Source organism: Budorcas taxicolor, chromosome 16 (genome assembly GCF_023091745.1).
Source record: "Budorcas taxicolor isolate Tak-1 chromosome 16, Takin1.1, whole genome shotgun sequence".
Lineage (NCBI taxonomy): Eukaryota > Metazoa > Chordata > Mammalia > Artiodactyla > Bovidae > Budorcas > Budorcas taxicolor.
The window spans coordinates 32,597,361-32,610,715 of record NC_068925.1 but is presented as its reverse complement, the minus strand read 5'-3'; the positions used below and the strand labels follow the sequence as shown (position 1 = coordinate 32,610,715).

Below are 13,355 nucleotides of genomic sequence, written 5' to 3'. Positions count from 1 at the left end.
CCATCTCGCACACTGCTGCATGCCAGTGCTGGCAGAAGCACCTCAAACACACATGCCGGATGCAGGCAGCTATTCTAGCCAATGGTTTATTCTGAAAGCCAAAGTCACCCTCATTGGAAGACCTGAGAACCATGTTTCTCTATCAAGGTTGCCAGGATTATGCACTCTTGTTCTTAGCATCCCATAGCACAGACCTGCTCACACCATTTGCAGTACAAATGGAGTAATATCTGAAACTGAGTCAAAAGCCCTTTAATTTCATGAATTCCTTTTGGGTATGCCAGTAGGATAGCTTGGCCTGTACCAAGCTTTGGGCTGTTCTGTAGTACCAGAAACCGGAAAATTTGTGCCCTAAAGTGTTGGCATCCTTGAGGGGAACATTGCCGAGAAATGGCCGTTCCTGTGGAGGAGACAGCTTCCCGTGCAAAAAGGCGTGTGAAGTCTTCTCCCAAACATGTAAATGTCTGTGAAGCAACCCTGAACAGGGGACCACCCATCCCTTACAGGGAAATAAACTCAAGTGAAGTGGTTTTTCCCTTGTGGACATATGTGTTTCAGCATCACAGCCCAGTAGTCTCACAAGTAAAGACAAGCAGAGGCATGAGAGTTGCCCTCACCTGGGGGCCTGGTGACTCAGTCTACCCTCTGCACAATGAACACTCTTTCTAGTGAGAGAGAAAGAACCACTCAGATGTGGACCACCTGGGCCAGGAGCACTGCGTTATAGGTCCTGGTGTCTTGGGACCCTTGTCCTCAATACTTGAGCTGGTCTCAGGGGGACACTGGTAACTCTTCAGACAATAGTAGAAAAGGATGTTCACAGACCAATAGGATGTGAATGGGAAGGAGGCAGGGTCAGCGGGAGAGAGGCTATAGCGGAGCCAGAAACTAGGCCAAGTTCATGACTTTAGCCTATCTCTGGTCCTTCTTTTCCTTTCTGTTCTTTCTTCTTATTTTCTTTCCTCTTCCCTGGTGGTCAGTGGGTAGCTGCAGGGGCCTGGTGTTTGGGGTCTAAGGCTGGGAGATTAGAATCTTGGAGCTGGATCCATCCTTGGGATCGCTTGCCCTCATCTCAAGCTCTGTTTGGGGCTCTGCAATACATTCTGGCAGTTTACAGGTAAAATGGGTAGAAAATGGGAGTTCAGAGTTCATATCCTTAACAACATGAGGGATACCGGAATTTTCCTGGCATATAAACACTGGTTGTTATCTTGATCTGACATCTATAAGAATTCTGTGTGTATGGTTTCCATTCTTCAATGCCAATGATGTATTGCTTAAAAATAAACAAGCACTGTCTCCTTTTTCTAAAAAAGAGAATGCCTGTGTGTATATCTGGGAGGTCACATGTGTGTATGTGTTTGTGATGTTTATGTCTGCTGCCCACAGGAATCTTTCTATTGCACATTGTTCTGGAGATTAATTTTCAAGATTAACTAAGTTCCTTTCCTTTCGTTTCATTAGGAATTAATATAAGTCACTTTGCTTTTTTCTGTGCCCTCATTATGTTTGCATTGAAGGAGGCATATTTTTAAAAAACAGATCCATGTCTGTAAGTGGACATTTATGGTGCTCTCCCACAAGAATCAGGCCTTGAAGAAGGGCTGGCCCATCCAGGGTGCTGTACTTGAGTTGCTCAACTTGGTGATTTAGAGCTCACTACTCTTCAAAAGAACATGGTCAGTAGATGCCTTTCTTCCCATGTCCAGAGTTCTTCACCTCCTTTCTGGGGAAGAAATATATTTAACAGCTGTCATGAAAGGAACATCTATTTTCTTATGAAATTACCTGGCCAACATTGTAAATGTGTGACTCTGGAGGCCCTGTACCAACTTACCAGTTGGGACAGTTTCCCAATTCTCAGGGTCAGTGAACAATGATCTTGAGATTCCAGATTGTCCTTTCAGAAAGAGATTTAGAGTTCTGTTGGGTTCAGGGGGAACCTCAAGCAAATATATCCCTGGATGCCGTGCCATGTAGGAGAATCTCAGCCAAGGAGAGAACTGTGCTATAACCATTGAAGTCCGGGTGTTCCCAGCCATCAGGGAGTTACAGTGATGGTGGGGACGCTCCCAGTCTTGAGGGTCTTTCTTTATCATGTGCTGTTTTAGATTGCTTTTCCGTCATTGGCTTTAATGGATGGTATGATAATGAGTTGGTTTTTAAAATTTTATTTATTTTTGGCTATGCTGGGTCTTCATTGCTGTTCTCAGGCTTTCTCTAGTTGTGGGGATTACTCTAGAGAGTTGCAGTGCACAGGCTTCTCATTTCAGTGACTTCTCTTATGTGGAGCATAAACTCTAGGCTCCTGGGCTTCAGTAGCTACAGCATGCAGCCTCAGTAATTAGGGAGCACAGGCTTAGTTGCTCTGTGGCAAGTGGAGTCTTCCCAGACCAGGGATCGAACCTATGTCCCCTGCATTGGCAGGTGGATCCTTAACTACTGGACCACCATCAAAGTCAAATAACATGTGTTTACATGTGTGTCTCCTTCACTGGGTGGTAGGCTCTAGGGCCTCTGCTCTGCACATCCTCAGAGTCTGCAGGATGGCCTCCTGAGGGTCCACATTCATCAAAATGTTATTTGAGTGAGCCACTGTAGACATTCACAACTTAATGAGTTGGAGGGTGAGCAGCTTCATAGGCCCTTGAGAAGGATAGCCTCTGCTTCTGTATCACATAGGAAGTGAATGGGGCAGTCGCTGATGACTGTGTCCTGGTGCTTGAGTGATTTCTAAAACCAGCCCTTGTTCCTCTGCCTGTTTCCATGCTGCTGATTTTATAAGCTCTCCATTCAGGAAACATCTGAAAGAAAGATAGATGAACTGACAGGAAGACAACACGGACAACTGTCAAGTCAGAAAGAGATTGTTGAATAGGAAGGAAATGGCAGCCCACTCCTGTATTCTTGCCTGGAGAATCCCATCTACAGAAGAGCCTGACGGGCTATAGTCCATAGGGTCACAAAGAGTTGGACATGACTGAAGCGACGGAGCACGTACGCAAGGAAATTAAGACATACCTCTGTGTTCTTGTTGATAACTTTTTGGCACTCTGTCTAAAATGAAACCACCCTTTGTCAATACTTTAGAGCACGGGTCAATGGACTTTTCTGTAAAAGACCAGATAGCAAATATATGGACTCTGTCATGACTATTCACCTCTGCTGTTGTTGTGTGAAAACAGCCAGAGACAATCTGTTAACAAATTGGTGTGGCCATGTCTCAATAAAACTTTATTTACAGAAACAGGCAGGGGCTTGGATTGGGCTGGCGGGCCTCAGTTTGTCAGCTCGTGTCCCAGAGTACTACATGCTCTGTCATGTTCTTATAAAATTAATGAAAATTTACTCATGATGCTATTTTTATGTGTGTGTATGTTCTCTTGCTATGGCTAGTAAAAGGTTGACTTATTTTGAAAAGCAAGACATTTTTCAAAAAATTGTTTTAAAAAATATGTGCAGTGGGGTGGGAGGGAAGTGGAATATGTGTGCATAGAACATGCCTGTCTAAAAGAAGAGCAGCATGGTCCTTCCCAGACCCCAGTTAAACCTACTCTGTCACCCGTCCCTTCCCATCCCACCAAACCCGTCCTTCTCGCACGGGTCCCCAAGGCTGAGTTCTCACCCACCCTGGCCCTGGGGCTCAGTGGCCAGCAGTTCTGCACCTGTGCTCTCCTGTTCCTCTTGCCTCGGTGTCTATGCAGAGGTACAGACTGAGTTTGAAATGATCACTGCCCTAGAAACTTTCCACTCTTTTTATTTTCCTGCCAAAGACAGTGAGTTAAACCTACAGTTTGTCCCTTCTTTCACCTTCTCTCCCCGACTTAATTGTCTTTGTTCCAAGTTAAAGGATCATGATGAGGTAGAAAAAAATGAAAACTTTATAGACACTATCTTTCACTCCCATCAGGTATGTTTTAGAGTCTAGAGAGGCCCATGTGAAACAATCTTGCTGGCAGTTTTACTGGCTTTCCAAAGGAGAGCTAAAATGCTCGTTGCCAAGCAACACACAGGCCCTGGCTTCCTCCAACAATGTGGACTTAAAAATAAAAATTGTCCTATGATTGACTTATGAATGGGGGAATCATGTGGAAACACACAGGGCAAACAGTTAGATACAACAATGCTATATCTGTTTATTTTGTCTTTGGTATCTTTTCCTGGGGCCTTTACAGGGCCATGTGGATAAATAACTGGGGTGTGCCTTCAGCAGAGCAACTGATGAACAAGACTCATCCGTAAGAACTTCATAGTACAGTTGATCCTCAGAATCATTTGCAGATACTATGTTGTGAATTATGTTCAAAATCCATAGTTTTATTGTAATTTGCAGACATGCTCAGTAATAAAAAGTTTGAGCCACCCAATGCACATGTTCCCAGCTGAGACTGGACAAGCCAACAGCTTTGTCTTCTTGTTTCACCTCTCATCATGTAAACAAGGGTCTTTTTTGCAGTCTATTTAGTGACACTTTTTTGTCCTTCTGTGCTTTTTGTTGGTGATTTCACTGTGTAAAGTAGCCCCCAGGTATAGTGCTGCAGTTGTCTAGTGCAAAAAGGCTGTGATTTACAGAAAAAATACATGTGTGAGAGAAGCTTCATTCAGGCGTGATATAGTGCTGTTGGTGTGAGTTCAGTGTTAATGAATCAACAATATGGTACATCCAGGAAGAGGAAATTCACTGAGGTATATGCATCAGAGTTCTGGAAAGTACTTAAGTAACATCGAAGTGCATGATGATACTGTGGAAATGGGCTGTATTGGTGGATTCATAATATGCCCAGTTTTTTTTTTTTTCTTTTAAAGCATAGTGGAAAATATTGTAAGGCTGAAAGCCAAAGAAATTTATGGTCATGTTACCCAGAGTCAAGGAAATGTTAAATCCTTCTCAGCTAGTGATTTATTATATAGAAGGTACATATAATTCATTATCTATACGAAATAGAAATTAGGATGTCTTTAAACAGATATGCACATAAAACAAGGTTATGTGTTGATCAATTGATGAAATATTGTGACCCAGGGGTCTCAGGAACATAAACCCACATATTTCCCCTAGGGGCATGGCTCAGCATTCACTAGCTCAGTGTTCCTGGAGACGTAATAAAAATAACTGTCATGACTAATAAGAATTAACCATATATGATCACAACTTAACTCTGATGGGATGTATCACCCACTTCCTATATGGAAGACAAAGGCTTAGACTTGTCCATGTACAATGTCTGTACTGAGAATGTGTGCCAGGAATGAGACTTGACTTCCCCATCTGGTTGTCAACTCTGGAGGTTTCCATGATGTTCCTGATAGACATTTTGAAGGAAGATAAATGTTCAGAGCTAGGACCTAGGGCTGGAGGGCTCCTCCTCGATACCCACTTACTTTCCTGTCCAAGTCAGTTCAAGCTGCTATAACAGAATCCCATAGACAGAGGAACTTAAGTGAATTCCTCACAGTTCTAAAGGCTGGAAATCTGAGATCAAGGTGTTGGAAGATTTGTGCCTGGTGGGGCCCTGCCTCCTGGCTCATAGGTAGCTATCTTCTCACCGTTCCCTCACATGGCAGAAGGGACAAGGAAGCTCTCTAGGGTCTTTTGTATAAGGGTACAAATTTCACTCATGTGGGCTCCACCCTCATGACCTAATCACCTCCCAAAGGTTCAACCTTCAGATACTATCACATGGGACATTAAGTTGCAAAACATGAATTTGGGGGAGATGTAAACAGTCAGTCCATAGCATTGTCGTTCCACCACTTTTATCACTGAGTGTTTTCCTTGAAGGGAAACTATGATATATTTTAAATTGCACTGGCACTGAGCCATAGTGATCCCAGTATCTCTGAACTGACACCTTAATTGGTCCCAGATGGAAAGGGAAAACTATTGCTCTTACACGTCTTTTCTCCCCGAAGGTCCGATGCAGGTCACATGTGAAGTGGTTTTCTGTCTCTGAGGTCTAATCTCTGCTGACAGGGGCCTGCATGTCAAACCAGGTCTCCTGAGCTGGACAGTCTCTCTCCAGAGAGCTGACTGGGTTGCGGGGGGGCGGGGGTGGGTGGGGGAGGGGCCAGTGGCTGACTGCTGAAAGTAGTGAAAGTGTTAGTTACTCAGTCGTGTCTGACTCTCTGTGACTCCGTGGACTGTAGCATGTCAGGCTCCTCTGTCCATGGAACTCTCCAGGCAAGAATACTGGAGTGGGTAGCCAATCTCTTCTCCAGGGAATCTTCCTGACCCAGGGATCAAACCTGAGTCTCCTGCACTGCAGGCAGATTCTTTACCATCTGAGCCACGAGGGAGGCCCTGACAACCTGATTAAAACCTGAGGACAAACCCCTCTCCTCTGGCAAAACAAACTCAACACAAGGCATGGGAAGCAAAAGAGGCTCCGTCAGACTTCTGGATCAGGGACGGCTCCAGAGACAATGACATTTGGCAGCAGTTAAGAGGCAAGAGTTGATGATGACGTAAGCAGAAGCCTCTTAAAAGCAAGGCAGGAAGGATGTCAAGACTAGTTCAGGAATGAAAAAAAAAACATGAGTCGTTCCTTCATATCACTTTTTAAAGAGCCTAGAAATACCATCTGTAAACTCCTGGGCCTCATTACTCAGGACACTGGCCCCACACAGCACCTGCAAAATCCCTAGAGGAGTCCCTTCTAGAAAGTTCTGCCTTCTGTTGCTGATTAAGTGCTTGGGTCTATGTCTGTGTGCCCCCGGTTTTAATCAGGAATATGAATACCTTTTCCTTTGTCACTACCCTGTGCAAATATATGTTAAGAGACAATGGCAATAAAGTGGGTGCAACTCCTTGGCAAAAGAAACCTTGCCCTGTATTATAAACACATAGCTCTTCAATACAAGTTCATAGCTGGGAAAGTGCTTTTTTTATGGCAGGGATTGCCTGGTGTGGAAATTTGCAGAGAAAGGCCCGATGTGCAGACAGCATGCCCAATCACGGGTCACAGAGCTGCTCTCTCCCCATCCCTGCCTCTCATTTCTATTCCCAGGCCTCATTTCGGGCAGTGTCATATGCACAGACACACAGGAATATCCCATCACAGCCAGGACAGTGGTGCCAAGGGAGGTGTTCTGCATGCTTTCCATCCTTGGGGTTAGAAGCACTGGCTCAGCTGCCAACTACAAATCGCTTCATGTAGAAGATGATGTTAATTAGTACGCATTAAAAAAAAAAAGAGGGGGATAAAAAACCACTGCCCACAGCAAGCCATGTAGGGGCCCGAAGTCCTACCCTGACAGCCAGAGTGAGGCATGGCCCGCTAATGCAGCCTTAATTCACTTTGTTGGCAGAGAAAGCAAGCTCACCATGCTGCTGCGGGAGTCCCTAGGGAACGTGAACTGCCGCACCACCATGATCGCTCATATCTCTGCCGCCGCTGGGAACTACGCTGAAACCCTGTCCACCATCCAGATCGCCTCGCGAGTCTTAAGGATGAAGAAAAAGAAAACGAAGGTAAGGGGTTTGCTGGGGGTGCGGAGGAGGAAGCAGCTTTCGAAGACCTGCCCTGGAACTGAGTCAGAAAGAGTGGAATCAATATTTCTAATCCCCCAGCACCAGGGGCCTGGTGAGCTTGGCTGCCGGAGACCTGGCTCACCATCCACCTCGGGGTAGAATTACCTCCTGGCCGATACAGAAGTCCCGTCCCCCACCCCCCCACTGCTGGTGATTTCCTCAGTCATCCAGCCTGGACTCCTAATGGGGAGTGCTTGGTTCACTTTAGAGAGTTTAAACAATTGCGACTTGGAGGTGAAACTTTTTAAGAGCGATGGGAAATATCCATAGTCTGTATCTTGCCTACCTTGGTCCTTCAACTGATTGATCCCAAAGGGGACTGTTAGTTTACTCCTTGCTCAGATGACCCTACTTCCCGTGCATTCCCAGGAGGACTTTTTCAGGCCAAGGGGTGTTGTCCTGTTAATTCAGTGGTTGATTCTGGTTGATGAAACCACTGGGCTCATTTTCTCAGGCAGAGGCAAAGCCAGGACAATGGCGGTATGACAAGAATGTCTGAGAAAATCATTATGATTGTGGTCAGTCTGGTCTGTGGACAGCTGGTGATTTGTGGGGGCTTTTCCCCCTCCTTTATATATAGACACACATATATTTGGTCAAAAGCACATCTTTCCAACCAGTGTCCCCTGGCACAAACTGTCATACATGGCTTGGGGGTGCAAACTAGTGACCCCCTCAAGTCCTTAGGAGGTCACATGGGACCTGGGCCAGTCACCTCCTTTCATGAGCAGCCTCTGCTTCCCCAGTGTGCTTCACAGTAGTATGAGGGCATGACATGCAGAGCTGGGGCACCTGGCCTGGCACACCCGGGTAATGGCCCGGGGTCTGGATGGCCTGCGTGGAGGCAATGGCCTCCGCCAGTCACCTGGCCAGTTGCCCCATGACGCCACACTAACTTTTTCCCTCTCACTCACAGTACACATCGAGCTCCTCTGGGGGAGAGAGCTCCTGTGAGGAAGGCAGAATGCGCAGACCCACCCAGCTAAGACCCTTCCACGCCAGGGCCGCCGTTGAGTCAGACTTCCCCATCCCTCACCTGTCCAGCGACCCTGACTACTCCTCCAGCAGCGAGCAGTCCTGCGACACGGTCATCTATATCGGGCCAAACGGCACAGCCCTCTCTGACAAGGAGCTCACCGACAATGAGGGGCCCCCAGATTTTGTCCCTATCGTGCCAGCCCTGCAGAAGGCCAGGGGTGACAGCCGGTCCATGGAGGCTGGAGAGGCCGGTGCCGGCAAATCAGAAAGGGACTGCTTGAAGTGCAACACTTTCGCCGAGCTGCAGGAGAGGTTGGATTGCATCGATGGCAGCGAGGAGCCCAGTAAGTTTCCCTTTGAAGAGCTGCCAGCCCAGTATGGGGAAGAGCAGGCAAGCAAGAGTGTCCCGTTGAGCCAGGCAGCCGGGGCAAGCCCGCTCTGTGAGTCTGATAAGGAAGATGATGGCTCAGACGGCCAGCTGACAGACAGAGAAAGTGCAGAGCCCCTGGCCTCCAAGGTGCAGAGGAATCACTCCCCGGTCCCTGCCGCATTATTCACCAACAGCCCCACCCCTGCCTCACCCCGGAGCATCCCCGGCAGCAGCAGCCAGCACAGTTCTTCCCAGCTCGTGCAGAGCCCCAGCCTCCGGAGCAGCCGGGAAAGCCTGAACTCCTGCGGCTTTGTGGAAGGCAAGCCCAGGCCCATGGGCTCCCCCAGGCTGGGCATCGCCAGCCTGTCCAAGACCTCAGAGTACAAGCCGGCCAGCTCTCCTTCCCAGAGATGCAAAGTCTACACCCAGAAGGGGGTCCTGCCTTCTCCAGCCCCGCTGCCCACCTTGAGCAAGGACTCAGGCATGGTGTCTAGTGAGTCCCTGCTGCAGCCCGAGGTACGCACCCCCCCGGTCGGAATGAGCCCCCAGGTTTTGAAGAAATCCATGTCTACTGGGAGTGAAGGGTTCCCAGAAACCCCTGTAGATGACGATCATCAGGCAGCAACTTCCCCAGATTCCAAGAAGGAGATTCTGAGCACCACAATGGTGACGGTACAGCAGCCTCTGGAGCTGAATGGTGAGGACGAGCTGGTGTTCACGCTGGTGGAGGAGCTGACCATCAGCGGGGTGCTAGACAGTGGCCGCCCCACCAGTATCATCAGCTTCAACAGCGACTGCTCGGTGCAGGCCTTGGCCTCAGGCTCCCGGCCCGTCAGCATCATCGGCAGCATCAGCGAGGACCTGGAGTGCTACTCAAATGTGGCTCCGGTGTCCGAGGTCAGCATCACTCAGTTCCTGCCCCTCCCAAAGCTGAACCTGGACGAGAAGGCTCGGGAGGTGGGGAGCAGACGTTCCTCCATCAGCTCCTGGCTGAGTGAGATGAGCACAGGCAGTGACGGCGAGCAGCCGTGCCACAGTTTCATAGCACAGGCGTGTTTTGGGCACGGGGAAGCAATGGCAGAGCCTCCGGCCTCAGAGTTCATTGGCAGCATCCAGAACACTGCTGTGGTATGCCGGGAGAAGCCCAAGGCAGGCCCCGACAACCTGCTCATCTTGTCTGAAATGGGGGAAGACTCCTTCAACAAGGCAGCCCCCATCAAAGGCTGCAAGATATCCACCCTGGGCAAGGCCATGGTTACCATCTCTAATACGGCCAGTCTGAGCAACTGCGAAGGGTACATCCCCATGAAGACCAACATTACGGTATACCCCTGCATCACCATGAGCCCCCGCAACGTCCAGGAGCCTGAGGCGTCCCTGGCCACCGTCAGCTCAGTCCCCAAAGCAGCCCAGTCCCAGGAGAGCAAGGAAAGTGGTGCAAAGAAAGAGATGAAATTTGAGGACCCCTGGCTGAAACGAGAAGAGGAGGTGAAAAAAGAGAATGCTTATCCCAATGAAGAAGGGAGTAGGTTTGAGACAGCCATGGGACCCCCAAAGCCTGAAGCCAGAGCAGAACAGGACAAGAAGGCCAGCCCCAGTGACAGGCTGAGCAACAGTAGCGGTGAGGTGTCTGCCTCCCCAGGTGCTGACAACTTCAAGAGAGTGGTGGATGGCTGTGAGATGGCCCTGCCCAGTGTGGCTGCCCAGAGCCCTGTGCATCTCAACAAAAGCCTGAAGTCCAGCAGCCTTCCCAGGGCTTTTCAGAAAGCCAGCAGGCAGGAGGAGCTAGACAGCCTCTTCTACCATTGCACCTCGGAGACCAACGGCATTGGCTCGGCTTCCAGCACCCAGTCCTCCAAGGCCAACCTGGAGAGGAAGGTGGCATCCCCCAAGCACTGTGTCCTGGCTCGGCCCAAAGGGACTCCCCCGCTGCCCCCTGTCCGGAAGTCCAGCCTGGACCAGAAGAACCGGGCTAGCCCACAGCATAGCGCCTGCAGCAGCAGCTCCAGCAGCCCCTTGAACCAACCTGCACCCTTCTTGGCCAGCTTCCCCGACGAGCCCAGCGGCAAGATGAAGGATGCCAGCAGCAGCAGCAAGCTCTTCAGCGCTAAGCTGGAGCAGCTGGCCAGCCGGACCAACTCTCTGGGTAGGACCACAGTCAGCCACTACGAATGCCTCTCGCTGGAGAGGGCGGAGAGCCTGTCCTCCATGAGCTCCCGGCTGCACGCGAGCAAGGACAGCACAATGCCCCGCACGGGGAGGAGCCCGGGCCGCAGCGCCGGGGCCTCACCCACCAACCCAGGCCCCACGCAGTCGGCCGGGGCCTCGCCCAAGGCCAGCCAGTCCAAGATCTCTGCCGTGAGCAAGCTGCTCCTGGCCAGCCCGAAGGCCCGCAGCCTGTCCACATCCACCACCAAGACCCTTAGCTTCTCCACCAAGTCCCTGCCGCAGGCGGTGGGCCAGAGCTCCGGGCCGCCCCCCGGCGGGAAGCACATGTCCTGGTCCACCCAGTCGCTGAGCCGGAGCCGCGGCTCGGGCCTGGCGTCCAAGCTGCCCCTGCGGGCGGTAAACGGGCGCATCTCGGAGCTGCTGCAGGGCGGCGCGGGCGGGCGAGGGCCGCCCGGGCGCGCGGGGCCCGAGGCGGACGAGCGCGCTGTACCCACCGACGAGCGCCCGCCGCCCGCCGCCCCGCTGCCCTCGCCCTACAGCAAGATCACACCGCCGCGCCGGCCCCACCGCTGCAGCAGCGGCCACGGCAGCGACAACAGCAGCGTGCTAAGCGGGGAGCTGCCGCCCGCCATGGGCAAGACGGCGCTCTTCTACCACAGTGGCGGCAGCAGTGGCTATGAGAGCATGATGCGCGACAGCGAGGCCACTGGCAGTGCTTCGTCCACCCAGGACTCCATGAGCGAGAACAGCAGCTCCGTGGGCGGGCGCTGCCGCAGCCTCAAAGCCCCAAAGAAGCGCGCCAACTCAGGTAGACGTGGGCACCTGGTGGGCACGGGGTGGGCCCTGGGATGCAGGGATGGGAGCCCAGGCACCCCTGTTCCCACCACCTGTCACCTGCTGGGGACAGAGCCATCACTGACAAAACCGACCTTCTGTCAGGGCATCGCTCAGGCTTCAGGCTGTGATGCTCGTCAGTCTCAGCCCAGAGAGAAGGCAGGCCCCCAGGGCACCGCTCCTCACTCACCAGCCCTGGGTTGTCGGGGGTGGGGGTGCGGCGGGGGGAGGGGGGGGGGCGGCGGGAGGGGAGGAGGGGACGGGAAGAGGCCTCTTCCAGCAGGAGATCTCCCCATTCTGGGCCCAGACACCTGGTGTCTCTGCTCAAGGACCAAGAATACTGCAGCTTAGAACCACTCAAGGGATCAGGTCATTGTAGCTACCCTTATGTGGAGAAAGAAATGGCAACCCACTCTAGTATTCTTACCTAGGGAATCCTGTGGACAGAGGAGCTTGGTGGGCTGCTGTCCATAGGGTCGCACAGAGTCGCACACAACTGAAGCGACTTAGCATGCATGCATGCGTTGGAGAAGGAATGGCAGCCCACTCCAGTATTCTTGCCTGGAGAATCCCAGGGACAGAGGAGCCTGGCGGGCTGCCATCTATGGATTCGCACAGAGTTGGACACGACTGAAGTGACTTAGCAGCAGCAGCAGCAGCTACCCTTATGACCCAGTGGCCCCCAGAGCCTAGCAGCCGTTCTCTGGGGTTGAATGAAGCCCACTGTCTCATGGAAGGTGCAGTGGGGGCAGCCCCTCCTCCACACCACTGCCCCCTCCACACACACTGGTGGAACAGTCAGGCTCCCACCACAGGCTTGAAATATCCAACATTCATACACACACACACACACACACACACACACACAGCACACCACCCCCTCACTACGGAACCAAAATGCATGCTTTTGGAGGAAGTCTTTGCTGTGTCCAGGAATCTCCTATCAAAAGACAAATAAGTCCTCTGGAGGAACTGCCATGTATAAAGCCCACTGATTTGTCTCTTTGGAGTTTGGGGGAACATGTGACAGTAAGCTGTGATGGGCAAGGAGAAGAGGACCTAGGTCAGAGCTGATGACCCAGGTGGCCATAGGGTAGGTGAGGTGGAAGGTCAGTAAAAAGAGAAAGGGACAAAGAGAGAAGACAGAAGGAACCAAGGACAACTTTAGCTCCTTGAGAATTTTGCTGACTCATCTTTGCTCTTAAACCACCTTCAGAGAACTTGCCCCCACTCATCTTTAGCGCGGGACTCGTTTGTAATGAAGCTGTCTCCTGCAGAGCCTCACATGCAGTTCTGCACCTGGGTCGATGTGTGAGTGGACTGTTGTCCAGCTCTCCTAGCCTGTCCTTAGCTACACTGTGGTCCTTCTGTAGAACCTGGAGTGCTCAGAAACCATTGCCCAATGGAATACTGATGCCACCAGCGCATTTGGAATTAAAAGATGAGATGAGACCCAAAGGAAATGTCTCCTTT

At 51.2% G+C, this 13,355-nt stretch overlaps 1 protein-coding gene across 1 annotated transcript in view; it reads left to right on the top strand.

The window, feature by feature from the left end:
* KIF26B (kinesin family member 26B) overlaps positions 1–13,355 on the top strand; it is a 509,132-nt gene that overhangs the window by 478,078 nt on the left and 17,699 nt on the right. The window contains exons 11-12 of the mRNA XM_052653992.1: positions 7,309–7,471; positions 8,448–11,856. Coding sequence (XP_052509952.1) covers positions 7,309–7,471; positions 8,448–11,856 — 3,572 coding nt within the window. The remainder of the gene's footprint in view (positions 1–7,308; positions 7,472–8,447; positions 11,857–13,355) is intronic.